The sequence below is a fragment of the Leopardus geoffroyi genome, chromosome A2 (genome assembly GCF_018350155.1).
Source record: "Leopardus geoffroyi isolate Oge1 chromosome A2, O.geoffroyi_Oge1_pat1.0, whole genome shotgun sequence".
Classification (NCBI taxonomy): domain Eukaryota; kingdom Metazoa; phylum Chordata; class Mammalia; order Carnivora; family Felidae; genus Leopardus; species Leopardus geoffroyi.
The window spans coordinates 147,001,148-147,015,560 of record NC_059331.1 but is presented as its reverse complement, the minus strand read 5'-3'; the positions used below and the strand labels follow the sequence as shown (position 1 = coordinate 147,015,560).

The window sequence follows — 14,413 nt, the reverse complement described above, 5'->3', positions numbered from 1 at the left end:
TTATTGAATTCTCAGCCAAGAAGTATAACTGGCTCTATTTACTCCTTTCTAGTATATATCTAGACTTTTAAAAAAACAAACGTAGCCTGTATATTCAGGTGGACATTTTGAATCCTGGGGAACCTTGGGAGATTATGACGGTCATTTTGTAGTATAGCTTACTGAATGAGCCTCCTGTGCTTAGACATTTAGGTTTCAGTCTTTTGCAATTACAAATAACTGCAGCGGATAACCTTGGGCGTATGTTTTCTCAAAATGTTGGAGGTGCATCTCAGGGTCACTTCCTAGAAGGTCACACTAGGTTGAAGGGTAAATCGACAGGCAGTTTTGTACAGAATGCTAAATTGCACCAGCAGTGTAATAGAGTGCCAGTTTCCCCATAGTCTCACCAGTAGAGTGGCTTGTATTTTGAAGTTTTGCCAACCTGATGGGTGAGAGAATGTATCTCAGTGTAGTTTTAATGAGTTTCTCTTCTTATGAAGGAAGGTAAACATCTTTTTACATTTTTGAAGATCATTTAATAATTCTTTTTGAATATTGTTTACTCATCTCTTTTCTCCATCTTCTTCTATAGGAAGTTTGGTCTTTTATTTCCTCAGTTATTCCAGGTTTTTTATATAGTAGGGATATTAGCTCTTTATCTGTGAAATGTGGTATTTTCTCCCCGTTTGTCATTTGTCTTTTGACTTTTCTTCTGGTGTCTTTCATATTTTATTTATGCGAAAGTTCGTTCTTTTTATGTAGTCAGATTTGTCCATCTTGTTGCATTTGACTTTTGGGGAATAGTTAGAAAGCCTTTCCCTTCAGATTATAGACTCTGATTGGGTGAATGAGGATTCACCTATGATTTCTTCTAGTGTATATATAGTTGCATGTTTTACATTTAAATCTCTGATCCATTGGATTTTATTATTACATACAGTATGAGAAATGGATCTAATCTTATCCTTTTTCAATGATTATTTCGTTGCTCTCCCTGCCTCCAAATTTTATTTAAAAGACGGGACTTTGCCCCAGTGGTTTGAGACACCGCCTTTATCATATATGAAGTTTCCATATGTACGTGGGTCTATTTTTGGGCTTTCTGTTCTGTTTTGTTGTTCATTTAGTCATACATCAGTACCACACACTATTTTAAATATACGAGCTTTATAGGAAGGATTAATACCCCCTCTTTGGTTTTTTTCTCTAGCTATTCTTACGTGTTTATTTTTCCTTGTGAATTTTAGTACTGACTTGTCTAGCTTCATGAAAAATCTCATTGACATTTTTATTGGGATCACATTGACTTTGTAAGTTAACGTAGGGGAGAACAGATATCATCTTGATGTTGTTGAGACATCCTATCCGAGAACAAGGGATATCTTTTCATTTGTTCAAGCGTACTGTTGTGCCTTAATATTTTATAGTATATTTATGTTAGTTTTGAATGTTCTTAAAATGCTTTTCTGATATTGTCTGTTATTGCTATTATACACGTTTGTATCCATTAGATCTCATTAGTTACGCATGTACATGTTCCCTTTGTATAGTTCAAGATCTCTTCCAGCCTTAGAGATAATAGCTTCTCCCTCTAAAAGTAAAGGACAGGGGAGCCTAGTTGGCTCAGTTGGTTAAGGGTCCGACTTCAGCTTAGGTCATGATCTCATGGTTCATGGGTTCAAGCCCTACGTCAGGCTCTGTGCTGACAGCTCAGAGCCTATACCCTGCATCAGATTCTGTGTCTCCCTCTCTCTCTGCCCCTCTCCCACTCATGCTCTCGCTCGCTCTGTCTCAAAAATAAATAAACATTAAAAAAAAAAAAACGGGGTTGCCTGGGTGGCTCAGTCAGTGAAGCGTCTGACTTCGGCTCAGGTCATGATCTCACGGTTCGTGGGTTCGAGCCCCCCCCCTCCCCCCAGTCGGGCTCTGTGCTAACAGCTCAGAGCCTGGAGTCTCCTTCAGATTCTGTGTCTCCCTCTCTGTCTGTTCCTCCCTGGCTCGCACCGTGTGTGTGTGTGTGTGTGTGTGTGTGTGTGTGTGTCTCTCTCAAAAATAAGTAAACATTTAAAAATTAAAAAATTAAAAGTAAAAGGCAGGTTTCCACCTTTCCCTAGAAGGTACTCCTAGTGCTTTCTCTAGAGCAAAAAGCAGGCATGCTCACTGTCCAGTATAATAAAGATGTAGAATATTTGAGTTCCATACCTCAGGGTTCTTCCGTAATGAGAGCTACCGTGGCCCTTTTCGCATTGCCCTCTGGGAATTGGGGCCGAGGATACTGCCCCCAGGTGCTGATGCTCTAACTACTGCCATTGCTGTGAGTATTTAGCCGCCCATCTCTGATCCAGGAGTCCCGTGTTTTCTCTCCCAGCAGTCCGTGAAATTGCAGACTAGCGTGTTAGCTTGCAAGTAGGGTAAAATTTCGCACCCTACTTACTTCTGGACACTGGTCTTTAAAGTTAAGTTGTGGTAACATTTTCCTAGAAACCATTTCGTGAACAAGTTCCTTAGTAACTCTTTCTTTTACGGAAACCGGTCTGTTTACGCTTTTTCTCTTCACCGTTGACTTTAAAATTTTTCTGGGCTTCTGTGCTTGGAGCAAGGGGATGGGGTCTCTTGAAAATTGTTGCTTATTTTCCTTTGAGCCCTCCGACCCGATCCTTCACGGAGAAGCCTTATTGCCACTTGAGGTAACTACAGCGTCTTCTTAGCTTGCAGCCAGTAAGAGGCAAAGTGTGCCTCGGAGCTAAAGCTGTAGAGACGAACATCCTTTCTGTGTTTTTCTGCAGGTGGTGGTTGTACAGGCAATCAGTGCTCTCTGCCAGAAATACCCTCGAAAGCACAGCGTCATGATGACTTTCCTCTCCAACATGCTCCGAGATGATGTAGGTAGACAAGACACATTCTCATCATAGAAAGTTGCCCTCTCAAATTCTTACCGATTCCCATGAGATCCCATCCGTCGCATTTAAAACAGCTTTATCCTCTCAGCATGCCTCCGAAATAGTGTCCTTAATTCTGGTTGCCGCCTTCTCATCACTAAACACGCTGTTGTTTTAGCACTGGGAGCCCAGACACTTTTGTTTCTTTCAGAAGGGAAAGGAGAGGAAATTTGAATATGATAAGCTTGAGCCTCGGAGTTAGAAGCATTTCTTCAAAAAGCGTCCTCCTCCGAATGAATGGCAGTTTTCTCTTTTGCCAGGGAGGCTTTGAATATAAGCGAGCCATCGTGGACTGCATAATCAGCATTGTGGAAGAGAACCCCGAGGGTAAAGAAGCCGGTCTAGCCCACCTTTGTGAATTCATTGAGGACTGTGAGCACACTGTTCTGGCCACTAAGATTCTACACTTGTTGGGCAAAGAGGGCCCCAGAACGCCCGTCCCCTCCAAGTATATCCGCTTTATCTTTAATAGGGTCGTACTGGAGAATGAGGCTGTCAGAGCTGGTGAGTCATTGGAACGCTGATACCGACGGGACTCCTAATCCTCTGAAATGCTTATTAACTCAGGGGGGGTGGTGATGAAATTGGAAAATGAAGTTGCAAGGTCTGAGTGAGGGTGGGGGCTTGGGACCTACTTGGGCCAGATAACGCAGCTCTTGGTTGGCGCTCGGTTTCCACCTTGGATTTCTGCTGCTGGTTAGAGACAGATAACTCTTGACTTTCAGTATGATAGGAATGCTGTGATGGCATCAGGTGGTTTTTTTCAGACTTAGAGCCATTAGTATGAAGTGTGTGTGTGTGTGCGTGTGTGTATTTTTAAGTGACTTTTTCAAGAGATCTTAGGACATTTTTTTTTACTTCCTCCTCTCTAATCATTCCTTCCCCTGAGCATATGAACAGGTGAAAAGCTCTCCTATTAAAAATATAAACTGGGGCACCTGCGTGGCTCAGTCGGTTAAGTGTCCGACTTCAGCTCAGGTCACGATCTCGCGGTTCGTGAGTTTGAGCCCCTCGTCGGGCTCTGCGCTGACAGCTCAGAGCCTGGAGTCTGCTTCGGATTCTGTGTCTCCTTCTCTCTCTGTCCCTCTCCCGCTTGTTCTTATTCTCTCTCCCTCAAAAAATGAATAAATATTCAAGAAAATTTATTAAAAATATATATATAAACCTTCCTCTGATGCACTGTTTCTTACTAGGTATTGACTATACCTCCCCTGTCAGGTAAACTTGAAACAGCCGTTACTAACTGCCTCCGTGAATTTATCCCCCATTTTTTCTTCAACGCACAATAAACTGGCTCTCTCCCTTAAAAGCCCTCCAAAGCTAATTTTTAAAATTACCGATAAGCTAGTTGGAAAATCAAGTTCTTACCTTTGTTCACCTCCTTCGGCCTGAATGAGTGGCTGAACACATCTTGAAACTCTCCGCTCGGTGTCCACGAGAGCCCGTGACTTCCGTCCCTCCCCGGTCTGATTTGTAAGGCTTCTCTTTCGTTCCTTAAAATGCTCGTTTCCCTTGGGGGTCTGTCTTACCAACTTAAAAATACACCCTCAAAAAATACACACTTGAGAATACACACACTTCGTACTAATGGCTATAACGCTGTCTTTTGTGGGGGTCATTTTCCGAGCTCCACCGCTATGCCGTGGCATTGCGGTCCCGGGTCTCTTTCCTGAACTTGTATGCCCCTGTCTAAGGCACTTCAGATGCAACCCAAATGGAAGTCCTCACCTTTACCATCCACTCAGCCGTGAAGACGGAAGCGTATTCTGCCGTTTTAGAAGCCCCATCGGCTCCCTGACCAAGTCACGTCAACTCCGCCGCCTTAGCGTTTCTGCATTCTCTCTTTTCCGTTTCCCCAAGTGCTGGTGTAGGCCCTCCTCCATTTCAGATGCCCGCCTAGTCCGACCGCATGGTAGTCTCACAGGGGTCCAGTCTGTTCTCCACACTTGGCTTCCAAAATGGCCTTGGCGCACAGAGTCTGCTTACGAACAGCCAGTTCGTAATGCGCCCTGTTACAAATACGCAGGTGTGCCCCGTATTCGATGTCCGGTCATAAGAAGCGTGAGGCTCAAGCGTACCTGTTTCGTCGTGTCACTGCCTCCCCCTGCCTTGGATTTGTTCTCTCTGCCTGTGGTGCTCCTTCCCCGCCCTTTGCCTCCGGCTAACTTGACTTGTCCCCTCAAGCTTTAGCGCAGGTAGCAAGCGTCCATCCTTGGGTCACTTCTCCAGCAGTTCTGATTTAGGCTCCTCTCTCTCTCTTCTCACGTAGCATCCTGGATGTAGTTCTGCCGTGGACTTTACCACGTTGTCATTGTCTCTTTACTTACCTGTCTTCTCCACTAGAGTCCAACTCCCTGAGATCAGGGACTGTGTCTTTTCTCTTTCTACCCCCGGCACCACTCCCGACAAAAGTTAGGTAAGCAATAAATCTTTTCCTGAATGGAGTGAATTTAATAGTAGAGTTGCTTTTTATGCTTGGGGCTGGTTGTTTGTGTTAGAGCTTAATTACGTCACTGTGGTATACAGGGGGCTGTGGTCAGAGTGGAGGAAGGCCTATATATATATATACGTGTATATATGTGTGTATATATATATATGTGTATATATATATACATATGTGTGTGTATATATATATATATACACGTATATATATATACACACATATATATATACACGTATATATATACACGTATATATATACACACACATATATACACACATATATATATACACACATATATATATATATACACACATATATATATACACACACACACACACACACGATTCTTTTTTCTCAGTGCATAGAGAATTATCCTATCCATAGCTGTCTTGGGCCTGCAGATTTCTAGTTAGGCTTAAATGGGTCAAAGAGATAAAATCAAGAAATATACAAATTAAGAGAGTTTATTCCCACTGAACACGGGGAAGCTTCTTTTTTTGGTTTTTGTTTTGTTTTTTGTTTTTTGAATAATTACCGCGCAACCCTGAGAAACCAATACAGTATTGATGTGGTTCTGTTTTATGCTTCACTGTAGCTGCTGTGAGTGCTTTGGCTAAATTTGGGGCTCAAAATGAGAATCTTCTCCCAAGCATCCTTGTCCTCTTACAAAGGTAAGTATGTCTTTTTTTTTTTTTAAGGACGCCATATGACTGAACAGACGATGCTTCATTGTACCATATCAAATGTTTCGTGGAGCCTAAGAGTACAACTGATGGAATAAGTCAGGGGCGAATGGCATTTTTGTTATCTTTCTAGTAATTGTGTGTGCACACGTAGATTTGATTTTGACTTTCTCCCATGGAGTCTGAGGGAGTGACTTAAATATATGTGCCTCAATTTGCAGAATACGGGCCAACTTCAAAGTGATTCACTATGGAGAGTTGAAAAATCAGCTTTTCGTGGTTTCCATGGTTCCCTATTTGATGAGGAAAAGATCTGCTTTAGCAAATACTCTGTGATTACATCTTATAATTGAAGCAGAAAAATTATAAGCTAAAGGCTGGCTGGTTGAAATAAAACAAATTGCCATTTGAGTAGTAACAGTGGCTGGATTCTGAATCCTTTTTAGTATCCTTAGAAAGCATAATAGTCCCATCTCTTAACGATGAAGAAGTCTGAGTCTTTACCAGGGTCATGTGGCTGCATATTCAAGACTAGACTCCAACCTGCTATCTCATGTTTTTGTATTCTTCCTAACCATTTTAATGCCTGCTTACGTAGTGCTTCTGGTTCACAAAGACCCTATTTCTTTACCAGTTCAGGACAGTCTCCCAAATTTGTGGAGATTGTACGATCCACTGTTGGCTGTTGAGCTCTTTTCCAAAGGTATTGTCGGATAGCCTGCTCTGTGTCGTTTGGGTATGGTGGGAAAGAAAGCTCTCGGAAAATTTGAGGGTGCTGTGACAGGCCTCTTCTGTGTCCCCTGGACAGGTGTATGATGGATACTGATGATGAGGTTCGGGACAGAGCTACTTTCTACCTGAATGTGCTGCAGCAGAGGCAGATGTCACTGAATGCTACCTACATCTTCAACGGTCAGTGAGAGCCAAGAATGGAGACAAATACGTTTTTGGTCCCCAAATGGCATCTTGGAAGCATTATCTTGTGATTTGCATTAAGAGCCGACTTCACTAGGCACATGCTTGTCGTTTGTCTTTGCATGCGCCTCCATCTCTAGGGGAACCGAAAGTATGTCAGGGCCCGGAGAGCACTGCTCGTTGCTGGTTCTCCTTGAACTTCCTCTGGATTGGCTCTACCTTTTCCCTCTATGTTACGGTTGTTCCCACGTGGCTAAGTTGCTTTCTTTCCTGGAAGGTACTTCTAATTTGTTGGATATCTTGATGCTCTGCTCCCATGCTTCCTTGGGCAAAATTAGAAGGCAGTCTTATATAAGACAGCTTCATTTTTAACCATTTAAGTTATAAAGTCTGTGGCTTAATCCTTCTCTTTCTTCAGAAAGCTTAGATAAATACTACACTTCTGGGCCTGTCTGGATCCTAGGATTGGCAAGGAGTTAGAATACTGAGATTTCTATTTTGTAGGCCTCACTGTCTCTGTGCCGGGGATGGAGAAAGCCTTACACCAGTACACGTTGGAGCCTTCAGAAAAGCCCTTTGACATGAAATCCATTCCTCTTGCCATGGCTCCTGTCTTTGAACAGAAAGCAGGTAACGGGAACACTTTACTGTTAGTTTTCCTATGTGTGAGTGAGTTTGCACCAGTGAAATATGCTGTTAGTATATTTTCGCAAAGACTTCTTTGATTTGTTTAATCGTCGCTCCTGAATCTTATGGAACTAACATGGATTTTTTTTTTTTAATGTTTATTTATTTAGAGAGCAGGGAGGGGCAGAGAGAGAGGGAAACAGAGAATCCCAAGGAGGCTCTGCACTGTCAGCACAGAGTCCCGACGTGGGGTTTGAACCCACGAACTAACTGTGAGATCATGACCTGAGCCAAAATCAAGAATTGGAGGCCTAACCGACTGAGCCACCCAGGCGCCCCTGGGTGTGGTTTTTATTTTTTATTATTATTTTTTAATCTTTATTTTTGAGAGAGAGAGACAGAGGCGTGAGTGGGGGAGGGGCAGAGAGGGAGGGAGACAGAATCGGAAGCAGGCTCCAGGCTCTGAGCTGTCAGCACAGAGCCCGACACGGGGCCCGAACCCACGAACTGCGAGATCGTGACCTGAGCCGAAGTCGGACGCCCAACCGACTGAGCCACCCAGGCGCCCCGGATGTATTTTTTTAATTAGGGTTTTTAAAAGTTTTTTCCTGGTTTTCTCATAGAGTATGAAACATGACCCAGATTGAGTTTTTTCTTCTCTCGCTGCTAAGTGTTCCCGCGTGTGAAGTTCGTGGTCACTGCGTGTCTCAGGGCAGTGACTATGCTGCCAGCTGCCGTTTTTATTTTCTGAGATTGGGAAATTCTTAATTTTGCTACTGGAGGCTTGTTGTGAAAGAATGTATGGCATAAAAAATATTCCCAAAGAATATCTCACTTTAAAACTCAAAAAAGAAAAGAGTTTAGTGGCTCGAGGTGAGGAGGAGAGAGATCTTCTAACCTTCCACATTCTCAGTTTTTCTATTATGACACAACTCATCTTTCTGTCTCGGTCATGAGGTCTGTTGTATAAATTGCGCCTTTTAGTAGTTTGGTTTTTTGGGGACATCCTGGTCCCTTTAAAGCAAATTCTGGATTTTTAGGGCCACTGATTATTTCACAAACTACATTCACTAAATACATTTCAATATGAGCATCTCTCTGAAAAGGGGGACAGAGAACCGACTGGTATAATTTAGGGAATAGCTCCTTGTACATCCGCTAGAAGTTTCTGTCTGCGTGTTTTAGCTTGACAGTGGGCGGGAGGCTCATTTGACTGTTCACATCTGTCTTTGCAGAAATCACACTCGTGGCTACCAAGCCAGAGAAGCTGGCTCCTTCCAGGCAAGACATTTTCCAAGGTATGATGATTTAATGGGTAGAAGTGATAGGCTCGCACCCCAGGCACGGTAAATATAATGAAGTCCACTACTTTTATTCAAGTTGATTAATTCTCAGCCCTGGAAACCTTTGTGCGAATCATTTATCGTCATGAGTGGCGGCTACCTGGAATCCCTGGGACTTTTCAATTTCCAACTGCTAAGTCACTAACTGGGAGAGTTGTTCTTACGAGGTGTCTTGGTTAATGGGGAGCTCAAATTTTACAATACTAAGAATTTATTTTTCTTTGTAGTAATTCAATAGATAAACTCTCATAAAAGATGACTTCACTAACGCTCGGGGACATTCTAGTAGAGCCTTCCAACTGTTAGTGAAGCAGCGGCAACTTAAAACATTTGAGGCACCCAGAGGCATGTCTTTTTCTCTGTGACTTTCTTCTTCTTTTTTTTTTTTTTTTTTTCCTTGAAAGAACAATTGGCCGCCGTTCCCGAGTTAATGAACCTAGGACCCTTGTTCAAGTCTTCTGAGCCTGTTCAACTTACAGAAGCAGAGACAGAATATTTTGTTCGTTGTATCAAGCACATGTTTACCGATCACATCGTGTTCCAGGTAAGAGAAGGGCTATCCCAGCTCCCGCCCTGGCTCCGTGTGCTTTAGAGATGAGTATCGACTCCCTTTTGGTGTATGATTCTAGTTTATGATTATGATTTTACTGAGCAGTAACTTGGCCTCATTTCTGGGTTTTTTTTTCCTGACTCAGCTGTAGAAATGCCTTCGTATGATGGTTAAACTTTATTTATTTATATTTTTTTTATTTTTTTCAATCTCAAAATCAATGATGGTTAAACTTTAAAAGGACGTAACACCGAAATGTCTGAAGTAGCTGGCACAACATCAAGTATATAACCTATTAAAAAATAACCCTCATTTAACATCAGGGTAAATTAAGTGGCTTGTTCCAAGAACTTGGATTTCAGTTTGCTTCTTAGCTGTCAGACTTCTACCGTCTTGTTCAGTAGACCGCAGTCTCAGGAAGAAGCAAAAAAACTAATGAATAATACAAACAAAAAGAACTCAAGGCTGTCGTATTGCCTCGAGAGAAGTCTTAGGAGGGGACCTGCAGGACAGTGTAGACAGGAAAGGGACAGTGGGTGCCAGAACAGAGTTGTGGATTATGGGTGGGAAGGAACAACTTGCTGGAAATCAGTTCTCCTCCGCCATAGCTTTTCTGTCTGCTCACTTTTCAGTTTGAATGCACCAATACTCTCAATGACCAGCTGCTGGAGAAAGTGACAGTGCAGGTGGAACCATCAGATTCCTACAAAGTGCTGTGCTGCATCCCAGCCCCCAGCCTCCCTTATAACCAACCAGGAATATGTTACACTCTTGTTCGTTTGCCTGATGATGATTCGACAGCAGGTACTAACCCACAGAAGGGAGGAGATAAGGTTCAGAACGCCGGGCAACTTGAGCTCTTAAACGTCTGGGCAGATGTTTGGGGGTCAGGAATATGGTTCTCTTCCAGAATCACATGCAATGACAATGACGGTATATTTATATTGATAAAATTAACTCCTGCAGAAATACCAATTTTATGACCAGGTCTCTAAGTAATACTTGCGGGACGTTTAAACTGAACGTATACAGCGGTAGCTCTGAAAGGAACCCGTGCTTTCTGTTGTAACAGTGTGACCACGAATGGGGGTTCGTGTACCTGGTGTCTCCTGTGAAGGATCGTAGCCTACTTCTCAAGACTTTTTGGGGGGGCCTCCTAAGGACTTTGTATTCAGTAGCTCCATGGCATTTTAAGATCATCGTTTCTGGGGGTCCTACAGCACAAGTCTGAGAGTAGGACTCATCCTGACGAGTGGCTTAGCCAGCCTCCATATCTCCACATTTGGGAAGGGCACTGGAAGTCTCTCCTTGGCCCATATGCGCTCTTGAGGGAGGGGTGGGGAGACCTCTGAAGGAGAGCCAACGGCTAGGGCCAACAGGATGTACAGACTTGGGGTTTGAGGTCTTGTGACCGACCTCTCTGAATGAATGTCAAGTATTTATTGCACTTGATTTTCTTTTCCCGTTTTCCCACCTGAGCTCTTCTCGGATTCACTCCGACACTGTTACCCAGTTTTTACAGAAATAAGCACACCTATCGCATTGATGTTTTCAACAATTTTTATTACTAGTACAGGAAAAAACAATTTTTACTACCAGTACACGAAAAAACAATTTTTACTACCGGTACAGGAAAAAACAGAAGTTAACAAAATTAACAAATACTGGGGAAGTTACAGAGTTACAAGAAATCGTAAAAGTACTAGTAAATAGTTATCCCTGGTCATCATTCAGTTCCGTCTGGGGCTTAACCTGCCTTCTCTTAGCCCCTCTCCCAACTCCCTTTGCAGATGTTGGTTCTGGGAGCCCCTGCCCAATCTCCTCTGCGTCGGACGATAGACCAGGCTACTCACTCTAGCACGAGGTAGATTCAAGTTGGCACCGTTGCTGGGTCTGAATCCCAGGTGGTTCCCTCTGGCCCTAGTCGGACCTACACTTCTATCCTGCAACCACCCCAGATCCATAACCCCCTGGGTAGGAAGGCACTTTCTTATCTGGCCTTCAATATTTCTCCTTCAAGCATTAGGCCATCTGGCTTTGACTTCTAATTACCTCCTTGATCCCTTTATGAAGTTCCTCTAGCTCCATCCCCTTCCGGCTTCACTTTCTCTCCTGGTCTGTTTCCCTCTGGTTACGTTTGTCAAAAGTATGTCCACCAGCCACCAATGAAATTGGCTGTACTGTGCTCTTCAGTAAAGCTAGCTTTATTTTCCCTTGGTCCAAACCAGTATCTGGGCCCAGGCTTAACACAGCCCTGGGCTTCAGCCATCATCCTGGGAAACTGCACTGCATCATTGCTTTTTCCCCCCCAGTAGCCACCTCTCCTTTTTTCGAAAGTCCTCCCCTTATTGTACTTCTAAGGTTTCTGTTTTTTAAGGGATGCCATTACTTTGCAACTTAATTTTAAAGGGAAGCAAAATGCTGAACTCACTGAAGAATCAAGCCCTTCCCAGCTGAGAATGCGAGCTCCTCCCAATTCCCCAGGCTCACTTGGATAACTAAGTCAGGTGCCTCACACCCCAGGGAGTGGTCTTAACAGAATACAACAGATACAACTTTACAATATCAAAATACAGAAAACAACAATATTGAAAGTACAGAAATTACATTGTACAGGAGCAAACCACGATAAGAAAAAACATTTCTACCAAGAGAGGAAGTATCGGGAAGGTTTCCTCACCCCTCCTTTCTAAGGAGTTACTTTATTTTGAAAACACAGATCTTACAAATTAGCCCAGAGGTTTCAACCTTTGGTCTGCTGGCTATGGACTCTTTTGCTTGATGGTGTGTTAGTATTTTGTTCATAAAAATTTGGCACTTGGAGAGTTTTCTTTGTTCTCTGTTCAACTTGGCAAAGGGTGTTCCGATTGGTGTTAAACTGTTTATAGTTTTAAACTCTTGTCCTTGCGTCTTGGAGAAAAGAAATGGAGTTTTGTCTCGACAGTCGGACTTTTAAAATTTCATTGTTAGTAGTCGATTTTTAGTCGACCCATCGTATACCTGCTTAAAATCAAACTCCTTTCTATTCTTTAGTCTTGGTCGGAAACTCTAACGTTTTTAACCGATGGCCAATTCAAAGTCTTTGCTGTGCAAAGAACAGAAGTGAAATACCAGGACATAGATGGTAATAAGAGTCGTTCACCACCACCACCACCCCGGTTTTGTTTTTTGGTTTTTTTTTTTTTTTCTTTTTTTTTTCTTTTTTTTTTTTTTTTTTTTTTTTTGTGTTTTCCCCATTGCAAATACTGTGAATTTTTCTAATCACCTGAAGATCTATATATCACTTCTACTTATTTCAAAAAGTATATTTTCCATACAGTCACACACACACACACACACACACACACACACACAAAGAAATTCTACAGACTGATTTTTTTTCAACTTGAAAACTGTATATCATAATAGAAAGGAATATAGGTTTTGGGGAGAGACAGATTGGGATCTGGATCTGCTACATACGGACTGGGTAACTTGGACAAATTCTTAGATTTCCATAAGCTTGTTAGGATTGTCGTAAAGATGAAATGAAACTAAATAAGGTGATTAGCATGGTGCCAGACACATAGTAAACACTCAATAAACAGAAGCTGTTGTTTCGGTCGTGGAACTATGCACTTTCTGCCTTTATCCTCTTTAAAATCAAGTCTTCCACAGTTCATAGGACATACCCTCTGACCTCCAGGAAGTGGTTCCCATGGTTATCTTGGTCTGTGCTATATCTTTAAACTGTCTCACTCCCCCTTACTTTATATGTGAGCAAAAAATCTAAACGCCATCTGATAAAATGTACTCGAGCCCAACATCAAGATGGTCCCGTAAATCCTCCCCTCAAACCACGGGCCGTTTGTGGGAAGCTGACCATTATCCCAGGTCTCTATTCAGTGAGTCCTTCCGGTCTTCGGTCCTCCAGCCACTCCTCCTTTATGCAGACATGCTTAGAAAAGCCTTCAGGGCAGTGTTCTTTCTTAGCACCCTTTCCCATTCAGCAACTTGCTTTCCTCTGAAGGTTTATTGCCCCCCAAGAGCACAGACTACCGGTATGTGCAACATTCTAGGACTGTTTCCCCCACCCGACCTCTAGGATGCCCCCTGCCTGTTGAGCTTTTTGTTCCATTATGATTCACAACCACTGTGACCCCCTATATTGCTTTTATTATTGGACTGTCAGGCCTTGAGTGCATCATAGTTCTCGTCTCAAAGCATTTTCACTCATTTAAATAACACTTAAAAAGTCTTCAACAGAAGATACCCATCCGAAGATCCAGTTTAACAGTCCAGGTGTAGGAGCCTCTTTTCTCTGTCATTAGGGATGCCGCCTCCCACATAACAATTCGTAACTGTGCTCGACCTTGTACCTGCACCTCCTTAACCTCCGTCTGCTCTTGAGCTACCGCAGGATTCCGATGGGCTCCTACCTCTTACGAATCTGTGGTCTCCATTCTATTACTTGGTGTTCGATATTAATAATATAACTCCCGACACTATGAACAGTTTCAATTAAGTAAAATCTGCATCAGAGTTGTTCACTTTTACCCACCTCCGGCCACTCACAGGGATCCTTATTCACGGCCCCTCGGGAAACTTTGCCCTTTTCCAAGCTAAGCACATAATCTGTGTTTTTACTCAGATCTTTAAAAAGTAGGATAGGTCGAAAGGACTGTTCAACCACCATTTCCCTCTGCCTTGATCACTGGAATCTGTATCCATCCAGCCTTAGAATCCACATTCCTCCAGTCTGACCCACGAGCTGGACCAACATTCCCAGTTTCAGATCGCCTTTCACCTGCCCCTCCTCCTTGTACCCGCCCTGGCTTTCCTCAAACGCTGAAATTTCTAACATTCCCGCTGTGCGGCTTTCAACCCGTCTCCCCATCCTGTCCCTCGTCACACCATGGTCAGGGTACAAACCTTTGTTGCTGCCGTTCCTA

General features: G+C 43.0%; 1 protein-coding gene across 1 annotated transcript in view; it reads left to right on the top strand.

Annotated features, from left to right (window-relative positions):
• COPG2 (COPI coat complex subunit gamma 2) overlaps positions 1-14,413 on the top strand; it is a 114,892-nt gene that overhangs the window by 57,811 nt on the left and 42,668 nt on the right. Inside the window, exons 13-20 of the mRNA XM_045495660.1 lie at positions 2,769-2,864; positions 3,182-3,425; positions 5,960-6,035; positions 6,856-6,959; positions 7,467-7,592; positions 8,825-8,887; positions 9,337-9,476; positions 10,115-10,286. Coding sequence (XP_045351616.1) covers positions 2,769-2,864; positions 3,182-3,425; positions 5,960-6,035; positions 6,856-6,959; positions 7,467-7,592; positions 8,825-8,887; positions 9,337-9,476; positions 10,115-10,286 — 1,021 coding nt within the window. The remainder of the gene's footprint in view (positions 1-2,768; positions 2,865-3,181; positions 3,426-5,959; positions 6,036-6,855; positions 6,960-7,466; positions 7,593-8,824; positions 8,888-9,336; positions 9,477-10,114; positions 10,287-14,413) is intronic.